General features: G+C 47.5%; 3 protein-coding genes across 3 annotated transcripts; 1 reads left to right on the top strand and 2 right to left on the bottom strand.

The window, feature by feature from the left end:
• Positions 1–5: 5 nt before the first annotated feature.
• Positions 6–2,820, bottom strand: pxa1 (putative peroxisomal ABC transporter (PXA1)). Its single transcript, XM_032067164.1, has one exon. It carries the CDS (start codon positions 2,630–2,632, stop codon positions 170–172), a length of 2,463 nt encoding a protein of 820 aa, XP_031926923.1. The 5' UTR covers positions 2,633–2,820; the 3' UTR covers positions 6–169.
• Positions 2,821–3,729: 909 nt separating this feature from the next.
• Positions 3,730–5,091, bottom strand: BDV27DRAFT_158376 (metallophosphoesterase family protein; the record flags this gene model as incomplete). Its single annotated transcript, XM_032072673.1, has 4 exons — positions 3,730–3,991; positions 4,051–4,361; positions 4,417–4,883; positions 4,935–5,091. The coding sequence occupies 4 exons, from the start codon at positions 5,089–5,091 to the stop codon at positions 3,730–3,732; spliced, it is 1,197 nt and encodes a 398-aa protein (XP_031926922.1).
• A 4,978-nt stretch (positions 5,092–10,069) lies between these two features.
• Positions 10,070–12,387, top strand: psrA (putative general stress response phosphoprotein phosphatase Psr1/2). Its single transcript, XM_032076280.1, has 4 exons — positions 10,070–10,420; positions 10,485–11,827; positions 11,882–11,980; positions 12,037–12,387. Exons 1-4 carry the CDS (start codon positions 10,321–10,323, stop codon positions 12,247–12,249), a joined length of 1,755 nt encoding a protein of 584 aa, XP_031926921.1. The 5' UTR covers positions 10,070–10,320; the 3' UTR covers positions 12,250–12,387.
• Positions 12,388–12,627: the final 240 nt, after the last annotated feature.

Raw genomic sequence — 12,627 nt, 5'->3', positions numbered from 1 at the left:
TCACGTAGATCCCACTTTCAAATGAATAGTGAGGCTTCGTGGGTGATAGCCACCACAGTACTTTGACTTCTATCTCAAGCACATGCCAATACATACAAGACATTATATACTCTCCGCTCTTACTCCGCACCCCGTTCCAAATTCAATTCCAACTCCAGTCTCGCTTTCATCAGTTCGACCCTTCCTCGACAGTTTGGCTTTGAGTTGTCTCCGGCTCTTCCGTATATGGTGGCGGGGCCAGCTCTCCCTCCTCAACCCAAACCTTACGTAGTTCGTCCTCGATTTCCTCTCGGCGTTGTTTCCATTCATCAACCTTATCCAGACGCTTACGAAGTTCTTGCAGCTCTTTCTCAACATTCATCTTCTCCTTAGCGGTGCCAATCCGCTCAAACTCCCACTGTTCACCTTCGGAGCCAAGACCAAGGGTGAGGTTGTAAGTGTGATACTTTTTGAGAGACGCACGCGTAGAGATCGTGATGAGTGTAATCCCGCGCTCCTTGGCCCGTTCGTACAACAAGCCCTCAACGTCCGAGGAGACAGCAGAGGTTCCTTCGTCGAGGAAGGCGTAACGGGGCTCATGGTAATATAGACGTGCCATAGCCATTCTTTGCTTTTCACCACCGCTCAGAACATCCTTCCACTCCTTCCGGGAGTCCCATCCACCTTCGCGGGTAGGGAGGTAACCTAAGTGGGCATCATCCAAGATCTTCTGGAGACTTGCATCTGATATACCTCCCTCACGCATGTCGACCTCCGTGTGAGGGTAGATGACTTGGTCACGCAAAGTACCCACACTGAGGTAGGGTCGTTGGGGAAGGAACATGATTCCGTCCAGTCCAAAACCCCTTGGTCGACTGACTAACCCACGATAAACTGGCCATAAACCAGCTATTATACGAGCAATGGCAGATTTGCCAACTCCATTCGGGCCAGAAATAAGCAGGTGATCTCCAGAATGCACAACGAATGACAGTGACTCAAGTAGCTCATCGCCACCATGAGGATAGAGAGATGGTGCGACGATTGGAACATTTTCAAGACGCACGCCATCAAATCCATTATGGATGGTACCCTGAGCATCTGCTAGAGAGTACAGCTCCGCACGGGAGCCGCGTGGAGGATAATATGCGTCTGCATGAACCCTATGGAGTGTCGAAATCAGTGTGTAGACACGCGAGGTGTAACCAGCCAGTTCCGAAATGTCCTTGATACTGTACATCATTCGACCACCGGCATCTGCTAGAGATAGCATCAAACGTTTGTTCGTGATGAACTCCTTCATACGGCCCCGTTCTCTCCCGACCGCTTCAGGTGTATCGGCTAACTCCAGGGCACCACCCAAGCCACCCCATGCAGGGAGAAATACAGGCAAAGATGTGATCAAATAGCCGAAGGCAGACCAAGAATATTTCAAGATAACATCCTCGAGCATATTATAGCGGATCTTCAGGCTGTAAATGCCCTCCAACCAGCGCTGGAGGTCCTTGAAGCTTCTCATTAAGAAGACTCGCTCAATATCAGCTCCACCATAGAACGATATCTCTTCAGCGTTCGCAAGTAATCTAGAATGAAGCCCTCTGAAATCTCCTTCTTTTTTGCCCTCGACAGCCTTGAGCTTGCCGAACGGAGGTGACAGTTTACGCAGAACAATTGCAGTGCTGAAGTAGCCCGTGAGGATTCCGCTGAGGGCCAAAGGCCCCAGAGAGCGGTACAGTTGATAGTTAAAGACGAATAAATCCACCAGTGGTTTCCCCATGGAGGAATACAGTGCAGCGGCTGCAGAGCAGAAGAGTGTGAGATCCTGCGTGATGAACTGGTCCGCACCCTGACCGATGCCGCCGTCCAGATTCATCAACTTATAATAATTGTCATCGCCAGTGAGGTAGAGATCGTGAATGTACCGGGTGAGTCTCGTTCGAAATGCGATAGACACCTTCGACTGCAGGAACTTTATCATGGCATTAGTATACGAAGCAAGTGTGCCAATGCCACACCATTTGACAATACCCCACATGAACGCTCGGCCTTTCCCTGCAACGAGATCTCTCACGATCTCGCCATCCAGCCTTGCAATCAATAGCGATAGGTATGTTCGTAGAAGTAAAAAGACGCCATGACCCATAAGAAGGCCGGTCTCCTTACTACCCCATCTAGGGACCATAATACTCCCAAGACTAAGAAACTGGTGAAGGAAAGCAAGGTTTAGGCCCGGCTTAGTTGTCGGTGGTGGAATCTGATTTGATTCGCCATCTCCAGCGCGAGCCGAAGCTGGAGGGTTTAAGAAAAGCCTTCGATGTGCATCGAATGTCGTAGGTTTGGTTGGGTGGATAGTAACTTTGGACGTCAGAGAGTCTTTGTAAGGCACGTATATAGTGCGAGATCCATCCTTTCCCCTAATCCCAGAGTTTCGCCGTAACAATCGTCTGCCTTGGGCGCGTTCCTTCGCCCTCTGTCGTAGTCGTTTGTACCCTCCATATCCGGTTGCTACGATCGAGAGCAGCAGCGCAACGGTAGCAATCAACTTGGTTGTTTTCGATGAACGCTTAAAGCGAGAACGAACCAAGTTGAGGTAGTAGTGGTATAGTGTGGCGAGGGGATCCTCCCGTGAGCGTAGTGTTGACTGGGCGGCCATTGTGACTTAAATACCGGGGCACTTGGAGTCGAGCGGGGAGCTCACACGGCGCCCTTCCTTAAGCCAAGGCGACATAGGCCATGAAAGCGTCTGAGTGGGACGCGTCTGAGAGTTGTATGGTGTGTATGTTCAGTCAAGGTCGTGAGTGAGTATAGTAAGGGAATAAGTTCATTCACGGATAGTTGGCGAGTTTAACGATCTGCCGAACAAGTCACATTATGGCATTATGGGTGATGCTGACGGCATCGCGTTGTTGCATGTGAAGAACCTCGGGTCAGTGCAATTGCGGAGAGCTCACGTGCGGGCTTATTTCCCCAGATTTGCTAACTACAGGCGGCGGACTAACTCGAGGTTTCTTTTTACCGAAACTTAGTGATTTACATTAACGGCTGCCACACACTTCATCTAGTAGCGTTCTACACTATAGAATATACTATTCTATAATATATGGAAGCACATTCCCGGTATACAGGAGATAGTTGGCGGTAAGCGTTCGGAGCGCTGAGGGCCAGCAAGTAGTAAAGATACCACTCACTATCTAGTACTAAGATATGTAGAAATTTAAAAAAAATATATATTAGATCTGTGGATATGGATGTGATTTAATAGTCATATATCTGTAATAATATGATATAGATAGTAAATCATAGCTAAATAGCACTATATAGTTTGTGTATGTTTTCACAATATAGCTGTGTTTTGGCTCAGTATGTCTCCATTACTATACATAATAGCCTCTTGTATGCTCCATTGTCACTACTGATTGTTAATATGTGTTGGTTGTATAGAAGCAAGCTGTCGGATTAACTTGGGTTGAAGGGAATAAGGTGGTGGTGGTAGTGGTGGTGGGCCTGTCTTGGAATTAATTTATAGGTTCATCACATGGTATCTATATATCTGTCGCTCGATCTTCTGATTTGATGAGTGGTATACTGTAGCTAGCCCAGAAGCTACTGACATAAATAAATACAACGACAGATTCAATGGGACATTATGTGACGAGCAAAATAGGTCCGGAGGAATATCTCAACATTCGAACTCACGATTGAGCCGCACATCAAGCATCTCATGCGTTCGCTCGTCAACCTGCCCGTAATTCACGTATAAGTCGTCGCGACGGAGGGATACCAATCCTCCCCATACGTAGAGTTAAGGTTGACTTTGCCAGAGACTGACCCATCTTCCAACCGAACCCATGTCAAGATTTGTTTTTCCAGAGTGGTCTCATCCAACAGAATCTGTCGTGATCCCCGAGTCCATGAACCGTATCCTCCATACCCACTATGACGCCCGAAACACAGGTTCATCCCGTTACCAGTGAGGCTCATACCGGGAAGCTTCGAGTCCCATTTGAAGCACCTTTTCGTTTGTTTTTAGCGTGGACTAATGGAGAAGGCAGAAATAAGGCAGCCACTTACCAGTCATCACCATGATCATGGCCACTGAATGTCGCCAGGAGACCCTCAGTGTTCAGCATTGCCTCCATGAATGGAATGTCCTGACCGGAGTAGCTGAACACAGTTCCCGAGACCTCTCCCTGCCCGCTTGCCTCGCCCTGCTGGTCCAAGGGATTATCGCCGTTGATGCCTGGCTCATGATTTGCGTTGACCCCCTGCTTCTGGAAGGCAAGCATTGCGTTGACGGGAATATGGTAAAATGCAATTGAAGGAATCACTCTGCCGTACTTGTTTCTGAGTTCCGTGTTGGTTTGGGTGAACCATTCAACCACCTGGAGCCACCTAGTAGTTAAAGACAAGACTCAAGAAATAAGGTGTATGACTAACCGACTCATCAACCCAACAAGGCTGCGGAACTTCACTCCCATCCTTTAGTTGCTGGTAATAGTTCCCACCACGGCTATCGAAGAACCATATGATAAGGGCTGGGATGTCTTTGGATGAGTCCGACGGGTAAACGGGCAGATAATAATTGGATACACCAGCAAGTGCTCCCGAGACCATATTATTCGTCAAGCTATTTGAGTAGGTCTTCTCTCGCTCCAGGATAGCACTGCGTGACAAGTTATAATCGCTGTCATGGTTTCCGTAGGTAGAAGCCCAGAGGAGCTGGCGATCCACGAGAGGCGCTACAATCTCATCGATATAGTTGGTCGCATTCGACAAAAATGTGTCCTCTCCGGTGATGAGATCGCCATTGAGAATGACCAACTGTGGGCTTTCGTTGTCGAGGACGGTGTTGATCACAACCTTGGTCTCTGCATCTTGCGTTGGTCCCCAGGTGGTGGCCTCAGCTAAAACCTAGTTAGCGGTGCTGTGGTATTGAAACCGAAGAATCAGGTTACCTTCGCCATAGTGTAAGTCCTCAAAGATAGATAAATGGAAAGTTCCGTTCTTTGTGAACTGAAGGCGCTTCTCCGTGGTTGTTCTCCATTTTGCCTCGGGGAGCGCAGAGGCACCTAAGGCTAAGCCCAGGGCTACCAGAGCAATACCACGAACCATGATTATTACCTAAAACATTGTTCGCTTCGGATGCAAACCTCAGGGCTTGACAGGGAGAACTTGATAGTATTATATAGCTCAATCACCAGTTGCGTGGTCGGCAAACAGTCCTGTAGGCATGCACCTATCAAGTCCGCACACTGCTTGTGCTGTAGGAAATAACATTGACACTCATTAAGCGATTTCACATTTGCGTCTCTAAATTGACCACGTTGTGGCATTCCTATCCATGACAGGCTTTAGCAGTCAAGCTCTAGTGGGTGGGCCCCTAATTCCCGCCGTTCCTGCGGCGGAGATTCCAAGCGCCACCACACAACAACGTCATTGCCAATTGGGGGTATAGGAAAGATTCATGAAGAGATAAAACATTTCTAATGGCGATTTGATTGACATATGAAATGTTGAACTCCTAAGTGGTTCCGAATGTCTTCTATACCACGCAGCAGTCAAGGCGAGAAAATTTAGACCCCACCAAAAGCCTCCATATATAACGCGTCACCCGCGACCATGCGTTTTGTTCTTTCCCCCTATCTACTTTCTATTTCTTTGTCAAATAGCTCCTAGAACGCCTCTAGCGGTGATAAACCCAAATAGGATAAAGAAATCCAATTTAAGTTCCTATCCTAGGGATTTTGTATGTGGTCTATACCGTCCAGGGGCCTCTATAGCCAAAATTGGGGAAATACTTGCAATTTCTATGTCAACCATATAGGTAGCATACAGCCGAACAGAAAACGCCCCGAAATAACTGGGACTAAAGTATTGAGCAGTGACATAAGATCATCTGGTCAGACAAATGGTCGGTTGAATTAAGAAACGGAGTGTCAGAAATAGTGCTGTAGACTGAATCAACCGACGAGAAGTGGGGAAAAAGAAAAAGTATACTATTCTAAACAGCAAGTTCAAAGGCTTATCTACTATGAATTGGGTGGTGTAGTGTTTTTGAAGTAGTTCTTGCTCTGATATTAATATAGTAGTGCGTGGTCTTCACTTCCAACAGCATAGCTACTCTAGAGAGCTATCTCAAGATCCTAGAAGATAACATCTATTCTATCTGGGAACCTGACTTAGAACTTATGTATCGGAGAACAGCCTGTAGAAAGCAGACGACGTAATTTGCCGGTATTCAACCGATATCCAATCTAGGATTTATAGGATTGATCGCTGTCTATGTAGCCTTACGTCCGCGTAAGCGCCGGGTTCTTTATCCGTGCAGTACTAGATGCTTGGTGCTATTCAAGTACCGAATGGCAACCCCTGTCGTGTAAAAATAGTAACGGTTACCCCTCAGTGTATCTACTTGGCAGACGGTACAATAGGCGAATAAGGCTCAAATCATAGATGGGCCCTATCACGATATCTACAATTTTCGTGCTTTAATTGCCCTTCGTGATAACATACCAAGTGGCTGAAAGAGTAGTTGATACAGACACCAGATACCTAGCAATAGCGGCAGCATTTATAGTCTAGATGAGCTGTGCAGCTTCTTCTTGAATTAACAGGGAGTACTTTTTCAAGTCGCAGTCAATGAACACAGACATCAAGGGGTACTTCCGTACCACTATCCAAAAATGAAGGTATTATACACGGTCGGACTATAAGACAGAGACTATAAATTGGAAACAACACTAGATATCAGAAATCGAGACTGAAGAGATATCTATTATCGCCAAGATCTTAATATTTTTCCGAAGTAAGCGCTTAACACATGTAGGGTATATCGAATGCCTCAGGTTGTGACGTTCCCTGTCAACGGATCATCCCACATCTCCCCGCATGCCTTCCACCCTATGGAATGTACGGAGAAATCCGTCTGGATGGATTGATTATGGATGCTGGCTCTGCCTTCGGCGACGGGTAATGGGATAACGGAACCTACTATGTTATGTATAAAGAGCCGTGAAAAGTATCCATATGAATATCAACGAACCGGCAGAATGTATACCACTTACGATAGTCGCTATCGTTTGGTCTGCTGAACTAGACCCTGCTACCCATTACTGCGATGCTCAATAGCCATTAGAGGTAGATTCATTGATTCAAGAATATCTGAGACGGTCTTCATTGAGTAGTAGCGCTATTTAAGGCGTTCTATAGATTCTTAACCCCTTAGAGTGAAAAGGAAACAGTAACGCCAATTTTAGTGAATTGAGTATGCCTATAGGGGAGATACGAGGTAGCGCCGAGACTGAGATGGGCATCTCTAATTAGCTACGGAGACCTTGACGCGACAGTTACTCCGTCAGGCTTGCACCTACCGTTGGGTGATTAGGCTAGTGGTGCGAGCTCAGGTGAAAAATGTAGCACTGATACTGGAGCTCTGGGAAATACAAGGCTATCAACCGGGAAAGTTAAGTGGAGTTCAGGGCTCCGGGCTTCGTACTCCGTACAGTATGGTACTTCGACAGCGTTGGTCCCTGAAGTCACTTCGCAATCCTTAGGTTGGGTACCTTAATGGGACGGATGTAAGTTTGATCCAATGAGAAATCGCACGAGGAGCAGACTGCATATAACACTATTAGCTCAAGGCGCAAATTTGCGGAACACATAGTCCTTCAGGTAAGACGAAGACAAATAGGATGATTGCCGGGTTATCCTAGGACCTGCACACCTCAAGAGTGGAGGTGCTGGGCTTGGGATCTTAGAAGGGGGAAGTTAATTTAAGATCCCATATCACCGAATTGGTAACGATCTCCATGATAACTGTAAACTATTTGGCTTTTCGTACCAGATGTGACCCACGGGGTTCAGAATGAGAGTTGTCACCTGGCCGGGAAGTGATATTCAAATAACTGAGATGGAGGGTTGAATCAGGGTAATAGTTGAAGATCTTTGCGGTTGATCTGATCATGAGGAATGGTACAGGGTGTAGTTGGAGGGTGTGAGGGTGTAAGGAAGGAGGGTGGCAGTGGTATTACTTAAACAAACCATGTCTTGACCTTAACATTACTACTGTACTGTACATACGTAGCTCTACTGAAATTTAGTCGAGTTTAGCACGCCATAGAATAGTCAAAAAGAAAAAAAGAAAAAGAAAAGAAAAAGAAAAGAAAAAAACGAAAAAAGAAAAAGCGAAGTGTAAAAAAATAATTTAAAAGAATACTGGTATTATTAAGATCTTTATTTCTACGGACGAATAACAATTTCCCAGATTTCCCCTTGTTAAGCGCTCAAATGGAGCCATCACAGTAAAAACGAGCCAATCTAGAGCCAACGTCGAATTGTCACCCCTGGTTGTTGCCCCCGCCCGCCCATACCAATACCCACTCAGGTACGGAGTACAATGCGAATAAAATGTCCACCTCCGATGGAGGGATGTCTATCTTGTCTGTCCGCATGTTCATGGATTGTGGAGTATCCAGCAGGGCAGATGTAAAGAATTGACAATCTGGCAGATTGGGAGACCTCGACAGCTCATTTCCCTGATGAACGACAGGGTTGAGATTCTCTTATTGGTGAATAACGGGAGAAAAGACAGGATTTGGCGAGCAATAATAGGAGTGGATGCAAGCTGATGCAAGCTCCCTGGGTCTAAGGTGGTAGTAGTAGCTCACTTATCTTTTATCAGACCAGCTAATATGCAGCACCGGCTAGTGTAATAATATTAGGGCATGCATACATATTACATATACATACGGAGTACATACATACACCCATGCATTCATTCATCTCGTCCAGCATTGGAATTTCCTCCTTGAATCGTGACGATCATTTATGTATTAACAATTACCGGAGAAGTTATGACATTATACTAGACTTACGAAAGTACCTGATGTATCTCTCCGTCAGGTTGCATTTAATATCAAGTTCGCGGAGGTTCAGTAGCTTCCAAAACTTGCTTTGGGAGCCACCAGTCAAAGCGGGCGCAGTGCTTGTTAGTGCCGGTGCTGCTGGTTCGACGGCCCCAATTCTGCAGCCCTGCATCCTTGGTCCAGACCGAGAGACTAACCTGACTTTTTGTGTTCTCTTTTCCCTTTTTACCTCCAAGGAGCAATAATAAATTGTAATAATAACAACAATAATAATGAAAAGTATTATTTTAACACCACCACTACTCCGTACAGAGTACTAAAACCCATCTGGAGAAGCGAAATTGTAATATGATTACTATTACTACTACTACTAATAGTAGTTAGTACTCTGGGATTGTTTAGCGCTTTGCTTTCCACCAACCCCCATCTCGTTCTCATTCTTTCCCCCCATCGGTCTTTCTTTCTCCCCTTTCTGGCCCCCCCCCTCTTAACCCGGCTTAGCCAGTTACTGTCAAGGCACTAGGGACAAGCCACCCTCCAATATCCTCGTTCTGTGCTGAACTCCCAGTAATCAAGTCAAGTACCTTGGGTCTCTTTTAACCCTCTGAGACTCACATCCACCCGGGACTACCTTCCAACACTATTAGGCGAAAAGAAACAATCAAGTTCAACAGGAAAAAAAAAAAAAAGAAAAGAAAAGGAACTTGCCAGTTATCTTTTCTGTCCCTCAATTATTAAGCGAACAAACCCGTGAGAATTATCTACTATCGCCGATCGGGTTATTCCTAGGGAATCCTTTAGAGTTCGGTTTCCTTTTTTTTCATTTTATTTATTTTATTTTTTTGGCATTTTCCTTTAGTGTCCTTAACCTTTTACTAACTTGTTCTACCTTAACAAGTTGGCCTCAGCTCCCTCATCGGCCAGTAACCAAACAGCACCCCCTCTCCCCCTCTGAATCAAGAAGGTATAAATAATTACCGACCAATTTCGAGGAACTGCACCCTGACCCGCCACGTGACTTCCCCAAACTCCTCTCCCTTTCACGGTCGATTTTCCCCCCGTTCCTACGATCATTTCTAGTCCAGCACCACGGTCGCATGTGATCTGTTTATTCGCAAAGTTGATCGACTCTTGAGGTTCTTGGAGGGTGGATTCTTTTGCGACGGGCCTTAGTGCTGTGCACTAGCCTCAATTAAGGCGGTGATACGGGTCCCCGAGAGACAGTCAGACACAGAGCTAAAAAGCGCTACTACTTTACTGCTACGACCTGCCTCCACGCCTTACCACCGCTTTCAGTCCTGCTCCAGGAGGCTGATTTCCGCACTCCCTTCTGTCTCCGCCCATCCCCCCCTCCCCATCTCGGCGGCATCCTGGTGGTCCCTAGGCGTGTGTTCTGGTATCATTCGCCTCTTGTTAGTTTCAGACTTTTCGATCCTAGTTTCTTGTTGTTCGAGTGAACCTCGCTCTGCTACCCTCAATGCTCGGAGGGAGCTCGGAGCGGGATTCTCTACCATCGAATTCTGACACCCGCACGGGAGAAGCGTCCATGCCTGTCGCAACGAGTCAACCCGGCTCTAGTAAGCCTTGCTTCTTTCGCGTCCTGGTCGCCTTGCGCATGTCATCGCTAACATAATTTCTCAGTTCCTGAATCGTCGCCTCAGGTTCACGTCACCGGTACCGATGCGTCGCCTACGTCCAATTCGTTAGAGTCCCCCGAGACGGCTCCGACGCCCGTAGAATCGACTCCGATTCCCGAAGGTGCCTCTGCCGCCAGTTCTGCAGATGTATCCAAGAAACAGCACCTGCTTCCCGTGCCATCCCGGACATCCTTGAAAGCGGAAAGACAATCCACATTAGACAACTCCCAGGATACTGCCAATGACGACTCAGAAAACACACTTCGAGGCTCGAGGAGAAGTATTCTAAAGGGGCGAAGGGACAGGAGCAAAGGGAGCAGCATGAGGTCACGACGGAGGAATGAGGAGAGCACGGTCATGGAAGAGAATAAAACAGATCCTGACTTGCGAGAGCCTGCCAAGGTGGAGAAGAAGAGCAGGGTTTCATCCCGGCTGTTTGCATTCCTGAGCTGTTGCTCATCTTCCAATGTTGATCCCGACGATACGGCCATCCCCGCGAAGAGGACAACTCGCCGACCATCAGTCCCAAGCACTCAGCCTACTCCAGAAAAGGCTGAAACCCACCAGGGTGATTCGAGCACTGCGGAGTCCAAGGAGCCGAGCTACTATCGAGATGAGAAAGCAAATACGACTGTGACATCCGACCAGCCGCCATCGCAGGTGGACGAAGAGCAGACCGTCAGTGGCCCCGATCAAAGCTCGCAGCTCGATGGCACGGTGTCGTCTCCGGCCCAGCCTGAATCGGCTCACGACCCTCCTTCGCAGAAGGAGAAGTCTGAAGCACGGGAGACAGTGGCAGCGCAACATGAACCCAGTGCTGTTCCGCCGCGTACTGTAACGGAGAAAGTCGAGGAGCCTGCCCAGAAGCCTGAGGAACGTGTAACGTTCTCAGTGCCACCGCAGAGAGTCGACGATTCTTCTGCCCAAACGGACGAGTCCCCCGTAAAACCATCTGTACCTGATAGCGTTGGCCCGAAGGACGAGAAGTACTCCACGCACGAAGAAGAGGCAACTGATCTACCAGCCGAGCTACCGCCGCCGCCGCCGCCGCCACTCTTTCCTTCCGAGCAACAGCCAGAAAACGATAGTCACGACAGGGAGCAACAATGGCTGCTCCCCCCACCTCAGCCTCACTTACGCGACCGGAAATGCCTGGTCCTTGACTTGGATGAAACCTTGGTCCATAGTAGTTTTAAGGTTCTTGAGCGAGCTGATTTCACCATTCCCGTGGAGATCGAGGGTCAATACCATAATATCTATGTGATCAAGCGGCCTGGGGTCGACCAGTTCATGAAACGGGTCGGGGAGCTGTACGAAGTTGTCGTGTTTACCGCATCTGTCTCGAAGGTGAGTACTGTTAACATATATCTTTGAAACCGCCTCACGCTAACCTGTTCTCAGTACGGCGATCCATTGTTGGATCAACTGGACATCCACAATGTTGTCCACCATCGGCTTTTCAGGGACAGTTGCTACAACCACCAAGGCAACTATGTGAAGGTCGGTGTTTTTGTGATCTCCACATTGCCCGTTCAACTCCTCTAATTCTTGTATAGGATCTTTCTCAAGTTGGTCGCGACCTCCGAGACACGATAATTATCGATAATTCTCCCACGTCCTATATATTCCACCCTCAACACGCGATACCCATCAGCAGCTGGTTCTCTGACGCCCATGATAATGAGCTTCTTGATCTGATCCCCGTTCTAGAAGATCTCGCTGGTACACAAGTGCAAGACGTGAGTCTGGTCCTTGACATTGCATTGTAATGTCTGTACACTAGCCCGGCATTTCATTTCAGCGTGCTTGGTTTGGTTATTCTTCGCCTTGCGGGCACCATCAGATCATAGAAAAGATAAATTTCGGTCGATTTCCTTTGTTCAATACCCGCCGATACGTCGAGCCCTCTCTCGCCTTTGAGATGCCAGATGAGAGTTAGAGTGCTTTGTGAGCGAACTGCGCACCTGAAGGCGCTCGTGAGACCCGACAGTTCAATAGTGCATGTGTGCTTTTTATTTGCGTTGTGTTTCTTTTCCTTTCCTCTGTTATTCTTTCTTAAACCCTTTTCCTGTTCTCATCTGCTGGACTTCTAGCCATGTCCTTTTGTCTACGCTCCAAGCGAGTGAATACCTTTCTGACCCCCTGTG

This window comes from Aspergillus caelatus (genome assembly GCF_009193585.1).
Source record: "Aspergillus caelatus strain CBS 763.97 unplaced genomic scaffold BDV27scaffold_103, whole genome shotgun sequence".
In the NCBI taxonomy this organism is placed as follows: Eukaryota; Fungi; Ascomycota; class Eurotiomycetes; order Eurotiales; family Aspergillaceae; genus Aspergillus; species Aspergillus caelatus.
Note: the sequence above shows the minus strand (reverse complement) of the source record. Positions and strands in the feature narration are given on the sequence as shown.

What these genes read in the sequence shown, in the direction of transcription:
- pxa1 (XM_032067164.1), bottom strand. Translation starts at nt 2,632, where the DNA reads ATGGCCGCCCAGTCAACACTACGCTCACGGGAGGATCCCCTCGCCACA.
- psrA (XM_032076280.1), top strand. Translation starts at nt 10,321, where the DNA reads ATGCTCGGAGGGAGCTCGGAGCGGGATTCTCTACCATCGAATTCTGAC. An exon ending in AACGAGTCAACCCGGCTCTA is followed by an intron (nt 10,421 to 10,484) that starts GTAAGCCTTGCT and finishes ATAATTTCTCAG; the next exon opens with TTCCTGAATCGTCGCCTCAG. An exon ending in TTACCGCATCTGTCTCGAAG is followed by an intron (nt 11,828 to 11,881) that starts GTGAGTACTGTT and finishes ACCTGTTCTCAG; the next exon opens with TACGGCGATCCATTGTTGGA.